Raw genomic sequence first — 26,635 nt, forward strand, 5'->3', positions numbered from 1 at the left:
ATGAATTTTCAACCATTCAAAAATAACTCCTTTATTTATTTATTATTATTTTTTTAAGAATTCAATCAAGCCCAAATTTATTCCGATAAATGTATTTTTATCTGAAAATAAATTTAGCTCAGGTTCCATTTAACTCTTCGACTTAAACAGATTACAAGACGCCCAAGAAAATGACATAAATTATCATTTGAACGGAGATAATACATGTACTCAAACCCAACCCTTTAAAAAAAATTAAAGAAACACTGGTTAAAAAACAATATTGTCACAGTTAAAAAAAAATTCTGCTACAATTGAAACTATTACCCAATTTCACCCTCTTCTGCGCTTGTCCCACTTCATCGACTAAGAGTTTAATGAACGAAACGACGACAAAGGAAAAAAATAAAATAATAGGAAATAAAAAGACATAAATTATCAGTCTATTTATCACGAAATAAATTTGAGAAGTAAAAAAATGTATGCATTAGATTGCAATGGTACAAGATATACACATAAAGACACGAAATGACAAAGAACACCCTGCCCTTGTCGAATTGCGCACTTTACAACTGTTACCACCACCCACAGGCTACAGTTCCATTACCTTTCGACGGCCGAGTCGAATCCCATGCAGTGCATCATTTCGAACAACGTGATTTGAACGCAAAGTAACGATTCCCATTAAAAGATGGAAGACCTCGCGTGGGACGACGATGTCGCGTCCCATTACGGTGGACCACAGGGCTCTAGATGTTCCTGGACAACACCCATGTCCAGATTTATAGTCTCTGAAATCGGGGTTGGTAAAAAAAATCCTGGTGACACTGGCGTGCGACCTCTTGCAAACGACACTTCCTCTTTCGAAAAGTGTCTGTCCCATTAGTCGATGTCATGACGTCGTAAAAAAGGTCATTTGAGGAGTAAATAAAATTCGAATGGGAAATTTGAACTCAGATTCCTCGCCTGAAGGCAGATGTTGTGCCCAAATGCGCACAAGTGTCGGATTTTAAATTGACCATTTTGCCCAAATACTGCTTCCTTATTGTAAATCGTCGTAATAACTCTGTGTTTTCCTCTTAGAATAAATAAACCCATTGTAACATCAGATGTTACCCAACTGATCTCGCATGAAAATGCTCTGTTTATTGTTAGTAGCATAAGTGACAGTCTTACGACATACTACGTACAACTCTAAAAACCCGCGCAGAATCGGATCTATTTATTAATAAAAAAATCGAATAGGCGACTGGTAAAAAGATAATTAAGGGATATTAACGTATTACCCTTTTCGAGAGGTGATATTTTTTTATGAAATGGCAGAATTAAACGTTTGCTTGTAATCTCGCCATTACTCCTGATATTGTAGGAAGTTAAAACGTCAGTATAAGCAACAATATACATAGAAATGATCTGATTTATTAATTTTTTTTAGAAAAAAAATAACGGGAAATGATTTTATAGACTTTTTACAACAATTCGCCCATAACTATTTACGATTTTTTCCCAATGAATAAAAATAAAGTTCTGTTCTAAACACTATGAGAAAGAAATGTTTTTTTTATCCATTTCATTCAATATACAATGTTAAAAAAGTGCTTAAACGAATTAAACTTTTTATGCTAATTTAAGCAAATTGTAAAGACGTATAATTAAATTCATTATTTTAAAGAAAACATGTGGTACACATCATACCTTCAGATGTGCCCGATTTTAAGGAATTTCAATTGGTGGAAGTAATAATTTAATTCGATGCGAATCTTTAAGTTAGTTTTATGATTTTTATCTATTCTATATGATTTTAAGTGGGTTTTATGGCCATGGATGTGATTATAATGATAATAAATCAGAGATGATATAAGCACTCACCATGGGCTACCCAGCCATGATGACAGGAATCACAAGATCGAATACTGGGTTTGCTTGGAGTAAATCCTTCACAAGTACAGTTTGGAGCAGTGCAGCGAATGGCCTGAAAAGAAAATGTAATTAAAATATGTATTATAACGTAAAGATAATACGTATATGTACGTATAACTAGAGATATTAACTTAAGGCCTTATATAAAAAGTGGGACTACTATACTTAATAAAAAAATACAGTTAGTCTACCTTTAATGTCCATATAAATCATTTATATCTTATTTTAAAACTTATGTACCTCTAACTTATTTCTTTTGCCAGACCGATGACACAAAAATCAGACCAGATAAGATAAACATTGCACTCATTAAACTTAAAGGTACCTAAAAAAGAAGTATAATTTTTTTTGATTTTGATCCTTATTTAGATTTATGTTACATTCCCAGTTTGGTAGTAGATAAGGTTAGTGAATAAAGGGCTCTTAATATGGATAAAGGGTGTTAGTGGATAAAGGGTTTGTTTGTAGTTAGTGGATAAAGGGCTAATTAAAATTTAAAGTTTCTGCTCCTGAAAACCGAGAAAAGTAGATCTATCCCACTATTCAAATAAGACCTGATATAGAGAAATCACATTTTCAGTTTCTGCAAAATACGAATTGGTTATTGGATAAAAGCTCATTAAAATTAAAGACTTCCGTATCTGAAAACGGACGCAACTTGCAATCACTAACAAAGAAATGAACAATTATAATATAAGTTAATATTAAATGGTTTGGTTTTATATTACCAAAGAGAAGTTTTTTTTTAGCTTTTTCTTCTTACTATTCATGTACTTACTGATGTATCTATTCTGATACATCTAAAAAAATATTGCAAAATAATGTAAGTATCTGTATTTACATGATTGAGCTAAAGTGTAAATAACTGTGTAAATAGCAGAAAAACCAAACAGGACGACAGGATAAACACATTAAAATTCCAAGTGGTCCGGTTCAACACCGAAAAGCAATATTAAAATTCCAATAATGTCTAATAACTAATAAACAATTAAAATTCAGTAACAAAGAATAAACAAACATAAAATTAATTTATATTTTATAATTACCAAAGGGAAGTGTTATTGCCAGGTTTTCTTTTTCATGTTATATCCTTACTGATATATCTATTCCAGATATTAATAATGAATGGTATACGCTAACGCTTGTCTATTATCATTAATAAAGAAAGCGTTCGATCATGTACGTGCCGGTTGATAAAAGTCAGCATCCTGCCTTTAATTTTCTTTCTTAAAAATTACTGAAATTTAACTCGGCAACTTCCGTTTCGGATTTTTAAAGACAGCTAAGCTTATTATACCACGAAAGGTTAGAAAAGGGTTAATTGTTTCGCTAATAGACTGTCGAATTTGATTTTATTGACTTTTTTTTTCTCATTACTTAATAAGTATCCCATATTTTTGATTAACTCTTTTACTTAATCAAAGCCAGCCGTATACCATCTGTCTGCGATTCTGCTGAAATTGGACTTTCTGGTAAATTGATAGCTATTATAAATTATATAAATATACATTAATCTAATTCAATTGAAACAATAAATTTCTTTTATGTTTTTTATTGTTTTCTGTTTTTTTTTTTAATTTAGTAATTTCTTATAGGTTTATTTTTTTTATCTGACATTAAAAAAAAAGTTTGTTGTAAATCCTGCATAAAAATATAACTTACATTATTTATGTTTTTGTTACACTCGATTACACACCTTAAGTTTAAAGGTTTGAAATTTAATACACCTTCAGTTAAAAGGTTTGGAAGTTAGCAACCTTAAGTTGGAAGGTCAGAAAGTTAAAACACCTCAAGTTGAAAGGTTTGAAAAATAACACACCTTAAGTTGAAAGGTTTGAAAAATAACGCACTTTAAGTTGAAAGGTTTGAAAGTTAGCACACCTTAAGTTGTAAAGTGTGAAAGTTTTCACACATTAAATTTAAAGATATGAAAGTTAATACACCTTTAGCTTGAAGGTTTAGAATCGTCAGTTAAAAGGTTTGGAAGTTAGCAGCCTTAAGTTGGAAGGTCAGAAAGTTAACACACCTCAAGTTGAAAGGTTTAAAAAATAACACACCTTAAGTTGGAAGGTTTGAAAGTTAGCACACCTTATGTTGAAAGGTTTGAAAGTTAGCACACCTTATGTTGAAAAGTGTGAAAGTTAACACACATTAAATTTAAAGATATAAAAGTTAATACACCTTTAGTTTGAAGGTTTAGAAGTTAACAAAACCTGAGTTTAAAGGTTTTAAAGTTAACACACCTTAAGTTGAAAGGTTTGGAAGTGAACACATCTTCAGTTGGAAGGTTTGATAGTTAACTTTTCCAAAGTTGAAGGGTTTGCCGAAAATTCTTCCTATATGTATATCTGATTTGTAGATTTTTATTTATTTCTCATTCTTGATAATAGTTAACACATTTTAAATTGAAAGGTTTGCTGAATATCTTCTCCAAAAATTTACAGGAAATTTACGTTTTTAGTTCTCCGTTTTTTCTTCATAAAGATTACGTAAAAAGAAAAACGAAGAGCTGACACCACATACTGCCTACGTCATGCAAGACTTGCACACGTAGAAAAATTTGCATTTATTTTAAACGAGAAAAATCTACGTCCAACGTCGTATAAGGGAAAATATTTAATCTCTGAACTTTTTATGAATAACAACAAATCTCACACCTCTTTAACGCTGAAAAACGAAGAAAAAAATTCCTTGGTCTCGAAAATTTCCCTAAAAAAAAAGAAGAAAGAAACTGTGAATAACGAAACGCGGAAAGATTTTATTTTTGACGAAAACTTCTAAACCCATGAACAACAAGTAGATAAAATAAAAAATAAAAGTAAATGGAACCCCTTGATTTTTAATCCTGGAAAGTCCTTCCATATTCATTGACTTGTCCCGAGAGAAATCCGGAACGCAGATTGCCCCTTACCACAAAAATCCCGGCTAAATAGGAAAAACCTGGAAAAGGGAAAAAGCATAAAAAAGAGACCCTCAATCTCTACCTTTTTCAAAAGTAGGGGAAAAAAGGGAAAATTCTTGGAGAAAATTTTCTCTTTTTCCTGGGCATCTTTTTCTCTCCTATCTTTGAGGTATAATTGTGCTATGGAATCTTCCCTTTTGGTACAGAAAGGCCCAATTCTTTACCACAGACGTGGGAATTAGTCCTTGGGCCTCGTTACGATATCCCTGCTAACCCCCTCTCACCCCCTCGGAACTAACTCCTATAGTCTGTTTTTCCCCCACCGCTCCATGGAGCAGTATGCTTCGCCAGTGCGGAGGCGAGTTCATGCATTATTAAGAAGTGGCACCCCTTTTATTTTATTCCATTCTTTTTTCTTCTTGCTCTTGTTCTTTTTCTGGAAGGATTTGTTTTTGCTTTATTTCTTTTAACTCTCTCTCTCTCTTTTGGTGGTCGGAGTGGAGCGCCACTTTTTGGCGAAATGCGACCTGTTATTTGTGAGCGGGAGCTTGTGTAATTACGTCACGTCAAAATCGTCTGCAAAATTATTGGTGGACACATAAGAATGAGAAGCGTGGATAGAATAATTTATAAATCTTCTGCTCGAACATAAATCATACTATTTTCGGCCATCTTTGTTTATTTTGTAACATTTAATCGAATATAGAATTTTGTTCTATTTTTTGATTTCGTCTGAGAGCCAAAAGCTTGATGGAAATTAAATAATCAAAATCGTTTGGGCGAGAAAAACTGAAACATTTAAACTCTAAAAATATCTGAAAGGCATTTCAGCAACATTAGTTACGAATCAAACGAAAATGAAAGAAAAAGTTTAAAAAAATGTTTGCAGTAGAGTTATTATGAAAACAATATGGCAAATGATTTTCGAAGCTACAAATTATACATTTTATAAAATTTTATTTGTAAATTTGCAAATTCGCAGCTACAAATAATACTATTCAGAAAGATTTCGTCTGTGAAATATTATTTTCCAAATCTGCGAGTAGTGTTATTCATAAGGATTTTGTCTGTAAAATATTAGTTTGTGAAGCTGCGAGTAGTGTTATTCAAAAAGATTTCGTCTGTAAAATTACTACTTTTCGGAGCTACTAATAATATTATTTATAAAGATTTCGTTTTAAAAATATTAGTTTTTGAAGCTAAGAGTATTGTTCATAAAGATTTTGTCTGTTAAATTGCTAGCTCAAAGCTATGAATAAGTCTAAATCTAAAAAAAAAAAAAAAATTTCAAAAATATTATTGTGATCTACAGAACTAAATTGTTTTAAAAACATTAGGACCATCCTAAAAGCAACATAATTTGCAACAAATATTAATATTGCCATAAAAAGTAAAAATATTATTTTTATTCTAAGACGCAGTTTTTCACAAAAATTTTGATAATTGAAATAATTTCAAAAACACCGGTTTATTTTGTGATTATGATGGATGAAACAATCTATGATCTTGACAAGAAATAGAAACAGTAAAAGTTTAATTACCAAATTCGGCCAGATAATAATTTAAAACATTTTTACATAACGGCTACAGTTAAATCATAATGAATTATTTGCTACTTGTGCTAACGGTTAATTAAATAAATTTAAAAATAAACGGAGATTAAAATTAAAAATGACAGTATTGCCTTACACTTTACGTATACTGTTAAAAATTTTGTGTAAGTTAACCATAATGCCGTATTCCCTAAACTTGATTTCACGATGTGGTTACCATGGTTACGATTACTATGGATACGATATACTATGCACTCATTTTAACACCGTATTACGATTGCAGCAAATTGTGGTACAAGGTGATGATACTATGGTTCAACTTGTATCGACAAATGATGCATTTTGAAACTGTAATAAAATTGCAGCAAAAGTTGCACGTTTTATGGTCCGAAGTGTTCATTTTAATTGAATACATTACTTCATTTAGCACCGTATTACTGTTGCAGCAAATTTGCTCCGTATTATGGTTCAAGATATTATGGTTTAAGAAGAATGGATACACGACTCCCTACAACCCCATATTAAAGTCGCAACAAATTCTACGGTTATGCGTGGTTATAGGTGCTGATTTCATGATATAACGTGGTGGAGATTGTTCTGGTAGTGTAACATGTTTCAAAAACATATTAATGTTTGAAAGCTTCTTTATTCCTTTTTTTAAAAAAAAATAGGATGGGTTGAAAAGTTTAGTATTTATGAGACATTTAAAGCTAAAAGTTGCACTCAAATAATGCCCAAAACGCATTTCAAGTATTCCAAAAATCAACATGTTCCCAAAATCAACCTTGAAACTAGTTCATTTTATACAATAATTTTCTTATATTGTTGTATTTTCTGCAATAATCTTCTTATGACCCCAATAGAATTAATAACCTGCAGGTTTGTCTACTTTTTTGCAACGAACTCCATATTATAAAAATTATTATAATTAATAAATATAAATTAATTGGATTAATAACTATGAAAGCAGAATTTTTTAAAGTGAAGTACATATAATTGATGAATGGAACTATGTAAGATTTAGTTCTTTCAGCCCCCCAAAAATGTCCTATACCTTGGCGAGGTTTTCCGACCAATATTCGACAACCCTATGATTTGTCCTTTGGTCTGTTCTTATTGTTTTTGTTCTTTCCTTCACACTCTAACGGCGACCCTTTTCCCTTCCGTTTCAGGGTAAGAAAGGGGTTTTTACGTCCAGCACCAGCTGAGACCCCTTTTTACTAAAACAATGCGGTCAGGAAACTCCTCTGGTCATTACAGAGACCACATCACAAAAACCGTTATTGTTGGCGCAGTATTATATTCTGTCTCTCCGATCGAAAGAGAAGTTGAATGAGGTTTTGCAGACTTATTCGGTGTAATAAAATGGTGTCTTTTGGATTTGGAGGAGACGTCAATACCCACTAAAGTTTATTCCGTAACTTTTGAGTTTATTCAGTAACAGTTTTTACGAACGCATGACTGATGAACGGATTTATTTAAACCATTGGAGGTCCATTCAGTTATTCAGGAAGAAGAGTTTGAACTTTTGAAACTTCTTAACCTTTCATTGAATATATATTTAAATAAAAAAAAAGAAAGACTGTGTAGATTTGATTACAATAACACATTTTCAACGACACATTTTTAATCAGGCAGGCAATAAGTGGCAATAAGCAGTAGGGAGGATTAAAAGTGATTGCAAAGATATGAATCTGGTAAGACTTACACATTATATATCTGTTTTTGTTCTAAATATTTTGACATTCACTTTGCTCTAAATATATTTAAAAGAATTTAGTTATACTTTCATAATTACATAAATTACTACTATATTCATAAATAAATATAAGTTTATTATCACTACCATATTCATAATAAACATATGTAATTAGGATTGCCAAGAACAGCTACTTTAAGTTTATTAGTTATTTGATTTTGCAAATAATATCTCCAATTACGGTATATGTAAAAAATGCAATCATATGACACCCATTTAAAAATTATGTCAGACAATTTCAAAATGAGTTACTGAGTAAAGAAGTAAACGAGTAAAGAAGTGAAGAGAATCATTAAATAGACGAATCAGTGAATCAGCTTATCAATAAATCGGTGAATCAATGTATAAACAAATCAGTAAGTCGACAACTGCTTAATTGTCATTTATATTATACCATATAACATTACCTTATAAAACAAGTAATCATATAACAAACTATCATCCACTATCCCTAAACGGAAAATAGTTATTCCATAGCAATAGTTACGTATCAACAAATGAGTAACTATTATTCTGGAAGTTCAAATTTGAAACGCCAAAAGAACAACTAATCCTATGAAAGTAAGTTAACAAATGGGTTAGTTTTTCTATATCGTTGTTTTAATGACTCAAACTATTAAGGGTTTCTTTCTTTTAAGTAGCTCTGAAAATAAATTAATTGCAGAGTTATTTCGGATCAAATTGTTGAAACAAAATAACTCCGACAATTTGTCTATTTCAGTCTGTCATAGTAAATTATGCCTCATTCAACGTGAGATAAATAATCAAAATATATCTCGCCAAGATTTCGATACAACGTAATGAAAATCAAAGCATTCTGTAATAAGTCATGATTTATCGCCAACATCCAAAACTAATTACTCGCCAGCAATTAAATAACTTGGCAGTCCTATAAGTGGACGGGGAGACAACACGAGATAAAGCGCCAACAGAGGCCCCGGGTCCTTTTAAGTTCTAGAATGGACTTGTTACGCGACACGACACATGGCGTGAGGACGAACATTTGCGCCCTGTTGATGGGGCGGCGAAAGAGGTGGGGCTCTTTTTGGTGATGGGGCACACGCATCGTCCACTTAAGGGGAATTAATATTCAAAAGTGCGCTTAGTTTCGTCAACGCATTTTAAAGGACCCCTTTTAAGAACTGTACCAGACAAGACATTCTTATTACTCCCGAGAATATTCTATGTTCTATTTTATATTCGTTTATTTTAACTGCGGAGAACCCTTTTATCCGAATTGTACGGGTCATTACGTAGAAAATAATCTTTTAAACTAAAACAGCACGTAATTTTCTAATTGATTAAGACGTCATTATTGTTTTGGAAGTATAATGGTTTGTTTTTTTACTATTTTGAGCTATCGTTTGAAAGGAAACAAGAAAATTGGCGCAATTGTGTGATGTAAAATTGTTATTTTTCTTGACATGTGTGTAATTTTAGCATTTTGATTTGTAACACTCGATTTCGAAACGCGTTTTTTTTTTCTTCTTTACGTTATGTCTGCTTTGATTTGAAAAATAAATTAAGCCCAAGCTCTTAAAAATATCCTACTACAAACTCCTCTAAGAAAATCAAAATTATTTTAAGTTTATTTTTCTTTTATGAATATTCAACGTAGTTTAGTATTACTCATTTATTTCATAACATCATTAATCGCTTATTTCATTCAAAATTAAAGAGTAACTAAACAAGTATATTTTTTTATTAGCGAATTGGGAGTATTAGATGATATTTTTTCCAAAAAATATCATTAATATAAATATTTATTGTGCCTTTTCTAACTTATAGTTAGTTAAGAGAATGACATATCATTTTAGTTCAATCCTGCGCTATACCGCTATATAGTGGTAACGCAGGTGACAATGTAATGATAAGCCACATTTTCAAATTGTTTAGAAGAGTATAGTGAAAGTCACCAAGTAACCATTAAGATCTTCCTCTGTATAGTACTGTTTTATGGTGAACATTTCATACAATTGAACAGTACCTATCAGGAAACAATACAAAGGAGCAGTTTGATGTAAACATGCAATTTTAAACAAAAGTGTTTCTTATTGCTATTATTGGATAGTCTCATAAAAATAATCATATTTGGTGAAAGGAGCTAAAATGTGTGAAAAAAATTACGGGTTACTACTTCCGATTTTTTTTCCGCTTAAAAAAGCTCGCCATTCAATATTATTATGCTTGTAACGTATACAATGTAACGCGTTTCTTCAATTTAACTAACAATGAAATAAACAGCAAACGAATTCGGAAGACTCCACTAGCATGTTATGATGCTGCCCAAAAAATAACAAACGTTGACATTTTACCCAAATATAGCCAAATAAGGGTGAAAACTCAAAACATGGCAAACCTTAAGGGTTATTAGTGTTGTGAAATGAATATTCTCAAATTTATTTACTGTTTACAAGCTTTCAGAATTTATAAGTTGCAGAAAAATTTTAAGAATGGTAAAATTACGCGTAAATTTAAATATAAATGACAATAATAAAACTTCCTGACATATCAAACCTGTTCACACATTGCCTCGCAAACATAACACAAAGCGGAGGGATACACCTTAAGTTTTTTTTTTATTTCTATTAGTTTTAGGAAGCTTGTTATTGTTTACATTCAGCCACTCATCGATATTATTTCAAATTCTTCATATTTTCTACTAGCTTTTTAGTATAGGTATTTGAGACGTAAGCAATTAAGATCAAAAACTACATTTATGTTGCCAATTCTAAACATTTTGTTACTAATTCGAAACATTATTATGCTTGTAACGTGTAATATTAATTGTAAACTAAATGTTTAGAATTAGTAGCATTTTTGTAACTAAGTCTAAACATTTATTTAACAAAACTTTTTTGTAACTAATTCTAAACATTTTCTTAACGAAAATTTGAAAATATTTAAACAAAATACCTTTTAATTGTCTTTAAAAAAAAACTATCTTAACTTTTGTAAGTTTATTTAACTTAAACTACTACAACTTTGGATAGTATTCTTAAATGGAATCTTCTTCGCTAAAGTTGATCAACGGAAAAAAAAAAAAAAAAAAAAAAAAAAAAAAAAAAAAAAAACATGCCTCAGGTACATAGAAAAATCTAACTCACTTCAAACATACATTTTTTATTCCTAAAGAACAAAAAAATTCTTTTTCTAACACATTTCAAAAACGAAACTTTTCTCGGTCGCTATCACCACTTTAAATTCTATTCGAGAAAAATATCGCCCACTATTTTTAGACAAAAAATACATTTTTCTTTTCCCGTTGGCAGCATAGTCTCCAGTGTCTGTTATGTGGTTGTCCGTTTTCACAATTCCTCCCACCCCATCCCCACCTCGTCCACATAACAAAAGTTGAGGCTTAAGCGAGGGTAAGGGGGCTGATATCATCAACACGTAGCAGCTGTTTCCGAAGCAGTTCACGAAACATCCTCCTCTTCCAGCATCCCCATCTTCTGCATCCTTTCCCAAATGGCCTCAGGGATGCTCTGGACGATGTGGGGGATGCAGAAATGAATCACTCTGAACTATATCCCACCTTTTGATCTGCACCGCACATCACACCGTCACCTAAGGCGATGATCGAGTGCTTGCTTTATGCCCCCCTTTCATAACTGCATCCTCTTTTGAGAATCTTTTTATTTAAGTCCCCGAATTATTTATTCCACTTAACATTTCATTTAATGAGTTGCACTCATTTCAATTGTTCGAAACTATATGATTTTTGAAATGATCTCATGGAACCATACATGAGCAGTTAGGCCTAGTAATAGCGCGGTGAACAATTGTGGTGAAGTGTTTTTAAGTCATAGCAGAATTAAACAAACTTTGCAAACCTTTTTTTTTCCTAATGCCCATCCAATTGATACTCGTCTTTTAGGTATTGGTAGGGAAGATGTATCGGCCACTCTTTCAGGAACACCAAATTAGGTGGACCAACGTTGCTCCTACAGCAAGGACAGATTGTACAGAGAATGAAAGAACAACCATGCCTTGTCCGGGATTCAAACTCAGGACTTCCTGCCAACATTAACGTAAAATTTCCACCACTGAAAGATCCTGTTAATATTGATAAGTCCATAGTAACCCCACACCTTTGTGCCCACATTAGCCCCCTCCCCTCTATGGGATGATTAGTTTATTTAAACTGTTTAGAGGTTAACTGAAAAAAGACAAATCAAATGTGACTATTAAGAGTATGACAAAAGCATTACTTTGTTAAAAACTTCATTCAGGACAACTGAATGAAGTACAACTTCGAAAATATACAAAATGGTAACAACAGTAGACATATTTCAAGAGCTCAAAAATAGGTTCCCATTTTCAAGACTTGCCAGACGTGAATGACTTCTATTCATGTCTGGTAAGTCTTGAAAATAGGCGTCTACTTTTGAGAGCTTAAAACAAGTCGACTGTTGTTTCAATTTTGTATATTTTTGAGGCGATGATTGTTTTCAATAAAGTAATATCTTACAGCTTTAGTTTCTTAGGATTATTCATTTAATGTCATAATAAGCATATTCATTCATAACATAAGAAGTCCTATTATCAGAAACTATGAATCGTCAAAAATGATAATTAAAAGAATTAAGGCTTTGCTTTTCCACCATAAAAACCTTGTCTTCTAATTTGCCTATTAACAATGATTTTTGACAAGTTACTACGTAGGAAAATAAAGCACAGTTTTTCAAATCTGCCAAAATTTGCTGTGAAATTTCGAGGAATAAATAACGAAAATATTCCGTTTGCTTACACCTGCTCCATCCGCACTAGCCTCCTCTTAAATAATACCTGGGATTTGAATTGCAAATTTTTAGACAAAGTCATGATATAGCCATTATTTAAAAGACCTCAATTTTTGAGAAATAATTAATAAAAAACTGAAGGTGTCTGATTCGAATGTTTCTTTACATTGCTGTTATTTTTTTTTCTTTAGAGAACCATTTGAAAATCACTTGTCATCCAACTGGTGTGGTAATGTCTTTGTAAGTAATTGTGTGATGATTACGAATCATAGACACATTTTCGATGTAGCGATTTGTCTCGCTTGGAGAAAAACCGACATTATCTTTTCCCACGGGTGTCTGCGCTTATATTAAAAAATAATTTGTAAAGCAAAATGAAATCACTCGCCAAAAAGAGAAAAAAATAAAAGATAAGAAGCATTTTTCCTTTTAAGTTTTTGCGGGCAACGACATTGAAAAAGTTTGTAATTTAATACTTTTAAAAATATTTGAAATAAAAAACTGATAGTTTTAATTTAAAAGAAAATAATACAATCAGGTACATTAAACATTACGATACGGGAATAAAAAATAACCTTTTTTATGAAGTTACTAATGTTACTAATGCTCCTTTTTTAGGTTTATTTGTCTTTAAAAAAAGATTAGTTTCTTAGGTATTTTATCGCTATAATTTATTTCAATTAAGAAATATGTTATAAACATATTTTATTAACCCTAAATTGTGCTAAATAAATAATACCAAGAAACTGAAGCGGTAAGATATTATTAGATTAAAAATTTCATTCCCTTCCAAAATATACAAGTTGGAAATAACAGTCTATCTGTTTCAAGCTCTCCAAAACAGGCGTTCATTTACAAGATTTTCCAGATGTGAATGAGAAGAAACAAAAGTGATTTTAAATTTAAAAGGCAAAGTTGCCAATGAAAAATGGAAAAATAAAAGTGAAAACTAGAAATACCACAGTAGCCGAGAGAAGAGAAATATGAAAAATAAATCAAGAAAAAGCACACTCGCCGAGTGAGGCAAATCAGGGTAAAATACAGCTTCAAGCGCTATAGGTGGTGAATGTTGACATTTATTTCCTATTTATCAATTTTTGAAGTGAATGAGGATTTTAATCAGGTAATAACTTAGCGCTTCAGTTTTTTGGAATTATTTACTTAAAATTAACTCTTATTTCACAATAGATAAATCACTGTTGCAAAGAATATTACAAAAAGTTATCACATATTATTCGTAAAAGGAACATTTCTTTTACCTTTATAGCAAATAAGTAATCGAAACAGGAAAAAAAAAAGAAAATAATGTATTTTGGTTAATCTCATAAACCTTTAATGATATATATCGAATTCTAACTCAAATAATTCCTAAAAAACTTCGAATAGTGAACAAATTGTTTGGGATTCTGAATTTTTTCTCACGTTAAATTATAACTGTTGCCACAATTTCTACAAACATCTAGGCACAAAAACCTTCAATTTAAAAACATTAATTCTCAATCTTTCACACGGCCGAATCTTTTATATCCTAGACTCAACAAAGTGATGAAAAAAAAACTGCGATAATAGTCATAATAATTTAAACTGAAAAAAAGACATCTACGCATCCATTCGCGTGTGTATGTATCTTCCATTTTACCAATTTACGAACCACAACTATGCGAAATCAACGAGATAATAAAAAAATGGATACTTTTCTTAAGAGAAAGAGGATCTGGAATTTCAGTTCCGCATTTCTAAACGACATCCCCCCTCCCCCTTTAGAATATAAAGTCCAAGAAGGCATCGCCCGCTGTATCAAAAGATGACTCTAAGGGGGGTTAGGGGGGGAAGGTGGTAGATAGAGAAGACACGATCTTCGAAATGGCATTGAGATAGAAAAAAAAGAAAATAAGATAATCTTCATGATCATTTTCATCACCCAGATCATCATATGAGATGAAACTTTGTGGAAAATGACAGTGGGAAGATGGGAAGGGGGTGGAGGTAATGGTGTGAACGCGGTGAGCTTTTCCATATTCCAACTATGCCGCGGTCACAGCGAAGTATAATAATATCACTAACGGAATGCATTTGTTGTCAGCGGTATTGAAAGATATTGCATCAAGGTAGGGGTTTGTCATGAATTGCTCTGCTCAGTGAAGATGTTTGCTACGAAGCAAAATTTGAATTTTAAAATTGAAAATATTGTTTCGTTCTCTTGAAGCTTTATGACAATTTATTCACACGTTATAGTCACTGTATGAAATTGTATATAACATTTCGTGTTTTTTTAAGAAAAATATGAAATATGAGTATAATAATACTATACATACTTTGCTTAGTCACTGAATAGAATGTCTGGACATTCTATAGTACAAAAAAATGCTCGTTACAGTCAAAGTAAAAAATATGAGAATTATTATACCCCTTGCTTAGTCACTAAAAATAATGCTTGTGCATTCCATAGAATGACAATTGCTTTTGAGATGATAAAGTATGAATTATGAAAATTATTATGTATATTTTGTGCAGTCACTGAATAGAATGTCTTTACAATTTACAGTCTAAAATGCACTTTATAGGCAAAGTATGAATTTTGAGAATTATTATACTCTTAATTAGTCATTGAATAGAATGCCTGTACATTCTATAGAATAAAAACTACTTTTTAGATGAAGTGTGAAATAAGAGAATTAATATATATATTTTGCTTAGTTACTAAATAGAATGGCTATGCATTTCATAGAATAAAAAATTCTCGTTATAATCAAAGTAAGAAATGTGAGAATTATTATACATTTAGCTTAGTCTCTGAATAGAATGCCTGCGTATTCCATAGAATGACAATTGTTTTTTTAGAAACAGTTCGAATTATTATATATAGTTCGCTTAGTTACTGAATAACTATCTAGACTAACTATAACTATTTATTTACTATCTATAATCACTATCTAGACATTCAGTAGTATAAAAAATGGTAGTTATAGGTAAAGTAGTAAACATGAGAACTTTTATGCACTTTGCTTTGTCACTGAAAAGGATAGGTTGTTTAGGCATTCTAGAGAATGACGAATGTTTTTTAGGCAAAGTATGAATTAGGGGAATTGTTACTGGCTTTGCTTATTCACTGAATAAAATGTCTAGGCATTCTAAAGAACGGCAAATATTCATTAAGCAAACCATTAAATATGAGAACCATTACATAATTTGCCTAATAATGGCAAAGAAAGCCTGTAAGACTTTTGTTAGTCTAAGTACTAAATGCTGGGCAATGTGTAAAATATTTATCGTGTCATGCTTTGTTTTTATCATTAGTCATTCCATAGAATGCTTAAGTAATGTGTGAAATTGAAATCGCTTCATATTTTGCTAGCCGAGTATATACATTGAAAGAGCAAATATTTAAAAAAAAAATTTAACGATCCGTATTTTATTTTATAATTTTCTTTAAAAAACACATTATAACATTTTATTTCTTCCATTAATACTAACTGTTTTATTTTCTCAGAAAATTTTTTTTCGATATTTTAAAACGGGTGATTTATAGCAATAAAATTCATCTGTAGTTTTTTACCTATTTCAATAATTCCTCGATCTTTAATAAAACTATAAAAATTATTTACTTAAAGCGGTAGTCAAAATCTTGAACTCAGAAGAATATATGCATTGATTGTTTTCTAAATATTTTACCTATTATTAACATGAATCATTTAAATTTGATAAAAAGTAATTAGTTATTTTCCCTTGAACATTGTGAATTTTTTCTTTCGTGTACTTTAAGCAAGCTGTTGGAACTATTATTAATGACAAAAATAAAACAATTTAATAACGCTTCTATGCTCTAAATTATATTTTTAATGAATTCCCTTAAGTAATACGTATTGAGGTGGGCGCAAACTATGATGAATATGTAAATTAGAGTGACTATTAATTGTTTTTCTCCAAATCAGTTTGGGAAAAGTAATTATACTTTAGAAATTAAAGTTAGAAAAGGCGTGTGTTGACAACCGGTCGAAATAGTAGTCAACTTAATAAAACAAATGTGCATTGTTAGAATGTAGATGAAGTTCTATTAAAACATTCAAATAAAATTTAAATTATTCAGCTCTGCTTCTTACTTTACACTCTTCAAACATACTAATGAAAAAAATTTTTCTAGTATTGCGGAAAGTTGAATTGCTAAGAATATTTAATCTAATTGTTTAATTTAAATTAAATATTTAAGTTGCACTTTCAGGGTTCTGTTGTAACATAAAATAACGTTTTTCCCCATCTATTAATATTTTTGCCTTTTTTCTTCCTCTTATAACTGTTGAGAGTTTGTAACAGTCTTTCATGACTTTTACCTTTGGTCCATCTTAAGCCATTTTTAATTATCACTGTTTAGAGTTTATAACATATACTCATGACTTCTAGGTTGAGTTTTGCTGGTCTTTAATTATTTTTTCTTACAAATGTTTAGAGTTTGAAAAGTTTTTACTACTTTTTGGTTAAAATTTGTCCATCGTTAGCTAACACCACTTATACTAATTTAAGAAAGACGAACAATATAAATATGCAGAAAAACCACTACCTTGAGAAAATGAAAAAGTATCTGTGATCTAACTTTTTAGAATTTGTAAAATTATTCCAAAGCTGCATTTATTCAAATAGGCGAAACTGAGAATTATTTATTGATTTTAATAGTTTTCAAGCAGGTGGGGAAAATTGTCAAATTAGCAATTTTTATTAGGAAAAAAAATTAAAAATTTTTTTAAACATTTTAAGCTAGTCAATAATGCTTAAAATTAAAGATTAGATTTCAGTCCAAGGCCCTCAAACTGTGAATTTTCCATTTTGCTTGGTGAAAGAGCTTTGAAGAACAAAATCCATTTAAACTTTTTTAACCTTTTTGAGTAGAAGATTTATTGCTACAAAATTTTTGTATTAATCGTTTTTTAGAAGTAGCTTCCGTCAACAATTTTTTTTTTCCTTTTCAAAGTCAAAGAGGAAGACATTTGTCTTTGGTAAAGATTGTCATGTCAGATGCCAATGATAACCTTTCTGAACTTTGTACTCCTGAACCTCAATGAAAAAGGAACTGGTCTTACCAAGTTTTTGCCACACTTTCAGAATGAGTTATACAAGTCCTATGTTACTGAAAGCGATTTGTAACTGCAAGTATACTAAATTCGACACAAATTTGGTAGGATAATTGCTGTTGCTTGTCACATTAAAGATATTAATCGCTGTCTTATTTCCACTCACAAGGTGGCCAATGTTTTTAATTCTAGGGATTTGTGTTTGTATTTTTTCTTTATGATGTTGGGATTCCTCTGGGGGAACTATCAAGCGCAGAGATCTAGTAAAAATTAGGCGGTCGTGATATTAGATATCACTGTTATTTGATGTAACAGATATTTTGGATCAGTTCAGGTAACTGTTCTGAAAGAAACACTTTACTTCCAAGATTTCAGATTTTCACTGATTGAGGCTTTCATTTTTCAATGTATGTAATTTCAAATATAAAATAAGAAACATTTTAATTTTAGAATTTCATCAACTTTTTATTAACAACTTTGTAGCTTTTCCACGAAGTGCTTAATCCTTTGTCGCAGAATTTTTATTAAACATATTTTTCTTAAGTTTTCATTTATTTTGCATTAATTTAGGTCCAAGTAAGTGAAAAATATTATATTTATTATTTTAATAATTTATAGTTATGAAAAACAGTATGAAACATTGCTGTCTTTTTCTGCGTTAAAGGTGAAATCTTTCAAACACGGTTCACTTCGAAACATGAATTTTTTCAAATTTGCATTTATTTGCTGTTATTCAGATCTAAGAGAAACAGTTATTCATTATTGAAATTACTTTCATTTTTGAAATTAATTCTTGTTTAATATTTGAATAGGAATGAAAAAAAAATTTGTAAACTACCTTTTTTCTCTCAATTTTATATTTTAATACAAATATAATTGCAACAATCTAGCAGATTTCTTTTAATAACTGTTCTTTTTTCTTTTACGATTGCTCTTTTGCGATTAAAAAAAATCATTATATATTTTTACTTGCAATTAGAGTGTCAAGAAAAAATATATAAAAAGGACACTGTGCGTCAAAGAGTTAATGCAATACTTTTTCACGGCCTTAAAAAACTTAATGCCCCACATTTTGTATAACTTTCACATGATTCTTTCAGCATTAAATGAATTACAGAAATTAAATCTACATCGCAATTTGTTTTTAAAGGATTATTATTATCGTGTCACTTTTGTAAAAAGAAAATAATAAAATAAAGGTAGGCAGGTACTTTATTTACGTCGCAATAGAGCTGCACAATGGGCTATTGGCAACGGTCTGGGAAACATCCCTGAGGATGATTCAAAGACATGCCATCATAATTTTGATCCTCTGCAGAGGAGATTAAATAAATTTAAAAAAGATAATTAATAAGTAATTTACAGAGTTTTTAAGAGTATTATTAATTTAAAAAAAATGGAAACAAGAATTTAACAATTATCAATATTTTAAAATTTTTGTGACCACCAATAAATATCATTAAAAAAAGAAGAAGAAAATTATTTATATTTGAATTTTATCTTGCCAAAGCTCTTAACGCAAACGAGGAAGTATTTTTTAAAGAAATGGTAGCACTTTTGATATTTTACATTCACGATTAAAAAGTTCTAAGTTCCGTGGGAACTTAATCGTGGAGCTTTTAAATGATAATATTTAAGCCGTTATAAAATCTCTTTTAAATGAATAAATTTATTTTTTCTTTAAAGAATTTTAACAATACATTTAAATAGCCACTATTACTAATCGTATTATTCTAGTTTAATGCTTTCTCTTGTATTCTTCAAAACATAATCTCTTGTCATTTAAAAACATAAAATATTTAGAGCAACAATGATTAACAAGTTGTTTAAAAAAAAAACAATTTTACTTATACAATTACAAAACACTTGCGGCATTCAAAAACTAGCCCAAAACGTTCCAACGTACTTGAACCCTGCACCCCTGTATATACCCAATTATTTTCTGAATATGCAACATGATAGACATCTCAACTATCGTTTGCATTGTTAGGGTGGCGGGGGTGGTGTACGACTCGGTACCAGTCAAGCCAAGGACTCCCTCATCCAAGAGCAGGAATGTAAATCGTCATGTATTTATCTTCAATCTCTCAAAAGGGTAGTTTTCTCACGCTTTCCCCTCACTCTCCACATCATTCGGTAGACGATGATGACAACCGGTTTAGAGGTTTGGTGTCAGGGCGCCAAAGGTCGCCAAATAATTGTCGTAGATTCAGTCGTGACCAGTTCTTGTAGTTGGCCCAGGCTCTATGTCATGTGACCGTCAATTTTCGCCTGCACGTTTTCCTTTTGTTCCCTAGCTCTGTGTATCTTTATATCCAATTTTTTTTTCTCTAGTTATATTTTGTTGCCACATTTTCTATTGAAGTGTTGAGATATGTTTACATTTTTTCGTGATTATGATATAATTTTTTTCCTCGCAATCTTATCGTTTTGGCAAACCAGAGACGCTTTTTTTTGAAGGCTAATACAATTTAAAAAAAAAAACTAATTTCTAAATTTATGCAGTTATTTTAAACTACATGCAAAATGAAATCTGTTTATAAATTGTATTTTAATAGCAGAGAGGTTAAATATCTGAAATGTGTTCAAATGTTTTTCGTTATATTAAACATTTCAGTGTTTTTAATCGAAGACTATAAAAAAATGGTTATAAATTATTAAGTTGCAAAAACAATTTTGGAGAAAAATTAATTCCTTCATCTTTTTAAATTTTTTTGTTACGGAATTTTAATAGAATAAGGTAAGCACTAAACGTAAAAGCTTTTTAAGCTGAATAATGATATTAAAATAAATAATTAAATATATATTAAAATTTATTATAATGTGATGAAAAAAGCTTCGTTATAATTTATAATAATCATAAGTGAATATTAAAATACATAAATTCTAATTTGCATAAAAACTTATAAATTTTATTAATTATGACAAAAATATTCACCATTGGTACTGAAAATAGACATACTGACTATTCTTTATTTGAAAAAATTCGAAACTTGAAAAATAATAGAATAAGATTAAGTTGTATAGTTAACTATACAACTTCTGTAATGTACTTATGAACTTTTGTAATGTACAAATATCCATTTCTAATGCTGAAAGCATTCAACAAATTAATGATACTGTACATTAGAGGTATAATGAAAAACTTTTTAAACAGTACGCCCAAATACTTCAAAATTTTCTTTCCTAAACAAAAATTAGATTGAAAACAACAATACTCTGATTTAAATTTCCGGAGAAAAATTTCCGAAAACACACCTATAGAGTGAAATGTTGTAATTGCAAGCAAACAAAAAATGTTAACTAACTTAAAATGTGTGCATGCGAATAAGCAATTTTTAAAACGTGAATCTAACATCTAAAATGTATATCTTGAATATATATCCTAAATATATAAATTCTATATAAATTTTGGACAAAAATATGGAAAATGGAAAATGAAGTTATCGATTCAATGAACATGAATTTTTTTCTCTCAAAATAACAATTCTCTTGAAGGTATAGTAAGTTTCCCCTAAAACCCCTGAGAAACATTCTTCCCCACAATGGTAGGCTTTTAAGGGAGAAGTTAACAATCAAGAGCTGAAGGGTGAAAGTTTTCACATTCTTTTTCTTTTGATAAATCAAGATCTCAGCATTCTTTTCTTTTCCATTTTTTGAGGTTGAAATTGGTTCTTCAATCACACATGCAATATAAATTCACAAACCTTTCATTTAAGCGAATATAGATAATAAGAATAGTCTCAAAAAGGAAGCAGTGGAAGATATAATCGAGCTTTGAAGCTATGTATACAAATTATGATTTATAAATAAAGCGAAAAGTCAAGCTTTATTTTTTTATTTTTAGTCAGATTTACAGAAAAATTGAAATAACAGGCTTTAAAATTAAAAAAAAAAAATAAATAAAGAGGTAGAGTTCTGATAATACTAAATCAAGCTGTTCTTATGTATTTTTCAATCAGAAGCGCTTAAAGAGTTTAAGTAATAAACGTAGAAAAAACATGAAAAAGTGGCAATTCGGTGAATAAAAAAAATAATATAAACGAATTAAGGAATAATAGAACTTAAAAAAAATAAAAATAAATCATCCTGCTTTTATTCATTTTTTTTTAATCAGAAATGCTCAAAGAGTTCAATTAATACACATAAAAAGCAAATACAGTGGATGTTTAGCGGGAATTAAAAATAAAAAGAGAAAGCTAAATCACTCTGTTTTTATTTATTTTTTATCAGAATATTTTTTTTCTTCACGATTTTAAATAATCGGCGAAAAAATTAACGAAAATGGGTAAAAAAATTATAATGAAAAAAATTTGAAAAAAAAAGAAAACCAATGCAAGCTATTTTTATTTATTTTTTTTAAATCAGAAATAAGTAAAGAGTTTAAATGAACTCGTAAAAATTTAATAAAACAGTTTAGGTTTAGTTAAAATTAAAAAATATAACTATATCAAGCTGTTTTTGTTTATTTTTTTAATCAGAAGCGCTTAAAGAGTTTAAATAATGCGTGTAAAAAATAAATAAAGCTGTTTAGGTTTGGTAAAAATAAAAAAATAAAAACTATATCAAGCTGTTTTATTTATTTTTTAATCAGAAACGCGTTAAAGAGTTTAAATAATAATCATACAAAATTGATAAGACAATGGGGATTCGGTAGAAGTTAAAAAAAGAAAACTAAATCAAGCTGATTTTATTTATTTTTTAATCACAATTAGCTAGAAGATTTTAAGTAATAGTTATAAAAATAAATGAAACGTAAAAAATTGACATGGGTAAAAATTAAAAAAAAAAAAAATTATTTAGAATAAGAAACTNTTTCAAAAATATAGTAGAGAGGAACTTGGAAAACAAACACTGAATTTCAACGAAATTACATTTGTATACAACCCCTTCTCTTTCTAATTTCATCGGACTTGAATTTATTCCGAAACAAACAATAACTCCAGTTGTTGTTCGAGGGAAAGCGAGAAAAAAAAATTCATCAACAGTGAATCACGACTTTTCATGAATCAGGGATAGAGATAGGCTATATCCATCGAGGCTATATCCCTCTCTTTAAGCCTCAAATGAGGAAAAAGGGCGACTTCTTCAAAAAGTTAACCTTGTCCCATTAAATTTTCCCACCGTCGTCAACTCAGCCAAAGTGGCCAAGATAGGGCTGTGCTGTTACTTTCTGTCAAACCATCAAGTCATGGAGAGTTCAGCGCATAAGCATCGCTAGAAAATTGTGGGTGTATCATTATTTACAATTGCTTCATTACAACAACAATTTGCCATTTCGTAAGAGAAAACATGTCCATTGCAAGACCAGTGAGTCTATGGTGAAAGTTTGATTGATAGAACTGAAGAATAATTTTATCTCAAAGTGGGTTCCGTGTAAAAACATCTAATTTACTTTAATTATTTTGATTAAATATGTCGCTGTAAGGAAAGTTCATAATAAATGAACTGCTTACATTATAAATTCTTATCTAGCATTTTTTGCTTAAATATGAATCCTTATGCAGTTTTTATTTTACGGACTATATAATTTAAACAATGCTGTTTTAAGAAAAAGGTTTTCTTAGTTTATTTTTTATCCACATTTATGACTGATTACATTTTTTCGATATTTAATGTTAATATAAGAATAAAAATAAGTAAACAAATCTAAAATAATTTTTATATATGTTATTGTTAAGGCACGCTATATGAACTTCATTCAGAAATTAAGTGCATACATCGATTATTGAAGAATTTAAAAAGATTTTTTTTTAACATAACTAGATGGAACTTGTGAATAATGTTTGGAGTTTTGGCCTTTTTCAAGGGCTCTATTGTCTCATAAAATAAAATAAAAATCGCAATTAATATACTATATTCATAAATGTTGTGAGTTTTTATCTGTTACCTATGACTAGTAAGTCACGTTAAGCCTATCTTCATCCTGCGAATTCTTTTGTATTTCTGAAAATGGCTCTAAACGTCACAGTTTTGTGATAATAAAAAACGTGTTTGATCTAATTTGTTAATATTTAGAAAGTAACTCCATCGCAGTATTACCAGGGATCATAAAAATTTGCAAAAATCGAGAATTATTGATTTTGTTAGTTTTCCTACCTAAGGGGAAAAATCTCAAAAAATTGGTAATTTTTGAAAAAATTAATGTATTTTAAGAAAAGCATTTAAGTTGTTTGTCCGTTTGAAAGCCCAGATAATTCTGCAACAGTAAGATGGTTCATATAGTTTAAAATTATACCTTTATCTCAAGTGTAATTGTTTTTTAAATTGTGATTTTTAAGTTTCATTTATTTTTTTTAATATATTTTCTTGGGCGAGAGAGTTCATCGAAAAACTCTCTTAAGAAAAATTTGAATAAAAATATAATAATTATGTATATAATGAATAATACAAAATAACTTTATTTTAAGGAAAATTATAAGAATGATTTTAAATAGTTCTTTTTTTTAATTTTAAAATGATTTTAAAATTTTGAAAGGTTTGAACACTTCAGCTGAGAAGTATATTTAAATAAAGTTAAAACCATTTAAAATTATTTTTTTTACTCAATAAAAATACCAAAATAAATTTAAAAAAATTAAATAATGCACTTTTTTTACGCTACTGTGCTTTTTCTTCGCATTTGAATTAGGTTCATGTTGACTGGACGATAAACGAATGAATTAATATTCCACAGTAATTATCTATCAAATAACTATCAATCTTCAACAAACATTTGCTTTCAAATTCTTCTCTTTAAATCTTCACGTAAAGAATACCTTTTATTACTTTTTTTTCTTGCTCACAAACATCGCTACTGTTTATAACGATTTTAATATAACCCCTTTCAAGCAGTGATACGTAATTCTCAAAAGGTTCATTCAAGTTTATATTTTAATATCACAGAAACAACAAACACAGTTAAAATAATAAAATAAAAATCACAGAAAAGGCATGAAATTAAGAAATTTAGTTCACACTTCTCTGATGACGATACGATAAAAATACTGATAAGATAAAATAAAAAAAAATTAACCAAATTTTATTTATTATTTTTTTTATGAAAAAACTTCTTAAATCAAACTTATAAAGGAATTTCTTATAAATGAAAACAACTGACTAATCGAAATGAACACAGATAGCTTTGTTAATATTTTATTCAAGTTATTTATTAACATATTTTTTATTATTTACTTCGACTTTAATAGTTAACCTCAAAGATGAAAGTTTTTTTAATGGTGATTTTGAGAATAAGAATGAATTTAATTTGTATTTTAAGTATAATTTTTTTTTCAATTGAAATTTATATCTAAATATTTAAGAATTGCAAAATAAATGAGTAACTAAGTCTTGCTTTTATTGAGGGGAAAGATTAATATTATTAATATTTACTTTTCATAGGGATTTTTATTCTCTGCTACGATGATCAAGCCATATAAAATTAGAAATCGATAAATAAATCATTTTAATGATTTAAGTGCAACTTATAAATCAGTTTCCTCAATTTTCTTTTTCCAGCAATCAATTTCAATCGTTTGTTCTATTTCTAAGGCTTAACTACCAGTACTTTCATTTTTTTTCCCACAATAGGAATTTTTTCAATAAATAGCTATGAAAAAAATAGGAGTAGCTTCGTTTTAAGGCGACGAATAATGAAGAAAAAAAATGCATTATATTGAAAATAGAAGAGAGAAGAAAAATATAGCGCCAAGGCGAAAATTTGATCGTCGTGACCAAAAGCAGCTGCCGGCCGAGGGGCGGGGGAGGTTGAGGGTGTACCAGAGGGACAATTATCGGGCGAGGTCGAGTCACGGATCGACTTCCTGTTCGACTAGTCGACTGAAAACAATAAAAAATGAAATAAGAAAAGAGAAGAGCAAAAAAAGAAAAAAAAATCCTAGGGTGGTGATTTTATGGGACTGCTTTTAAATTTTTCCGTCCACCGCATAAAAAAAATTTATTCCAAGTGGCTGAAAACCTCTTTATGAAATGAATTGTGACATCGGCTTTTAACCTCAATTTTATTATCTGCCGAAGTTGGTCTGTTTGCCAGCGACGTCTTCGCCCTGCCAACAGCTTCTTTTTAAGTGTGTTTTTTTGTCTTTTTGTCTTTTTCCAGTTAAAAAGGTGTTGGCATCGTCTAGAACCCACATCGCTTTTCATAGCTTTCGTTTTCTTTGTGTTTTCATCGATCGTTCGTTAAGTTATGGTTTCGTCACTTTTCCCACATTCTGGTAAACTGGGGCGTTTTAACTCGTAGAATGCTCTTTTAGTTTCTTTTTTGTTTTGTTAATAATGTATCTCGTATTTATTAATATAAATAATGAATAATTAATATAATGAACTATGTTAGTAAACAATAAAAGTTATGTTTACTATGTTAACTAACATAAACATAACATAGCCCCTCTAACTTTTATTTTTATCCTATAACCACGGAGGAAAAAAATTCTGATAAAATTTACCGTTAAAATTTTTAAAAAAATGAGTCCTATTTCTGATAATATAAAACAAGCTATTTTAATCATTCATGTGATGCTCATATGTGTAACGGTTTACATGAAATTCTGTTTTTCAAGATTATAGTTCTAATCACCATATGTTCATTACAAAATTCAGAACTGAAATATAAATTTTGCCGAATAAAGGGTTTTAAAGCCATACTCTAAGGTATAATAATAAAATTACCAAATTTTACCGCATTTATCAGATTTTATCCCACATTATAAATCCAT

General features: G+C 29.7%; 1 protein-coding gene across 2 annotated transcripts in view; it reads right to left on the reverse strand.

Moving 5' to 3' along the window:
• LOC107447159 (zinc finger protein basonuclin-2) overlaps positions 1-26,635 on the reverse strand; it is a 150,570-nt gene that overhangs the window by 74,677 nt on the left and 49,258 nt on the right. For both annotated transcript variants that reach the window (XM_021146543.3, XM_071186389.1), the window contains one exon: positions 1,849-1,951. In XM_021146543.3, the coding sequence (XP_021002202.1) occupies positions 1,849-1,951 (103 nt within the window). The remainder of the gene's footprint in view (positions 1-1,848; positions 1,952-26,635) is intronic.

This window comes from Parasteatoda tepidariorum, chromosome 10 (genome assembly GCF_043381705.1).
Source record: "Parasteatoda tepidariorum isolate YZ-2023 chromosome 10, CAS_Ptep_4.0, whole genome shotgun sequence".
NCBI classification, from domain to species: Eukaryota; Metazoa; Arthropoda; class Arachnida; order Araneae; family Theridiidae; genus Parasteatoda; species Parasteatoda tepidariorum.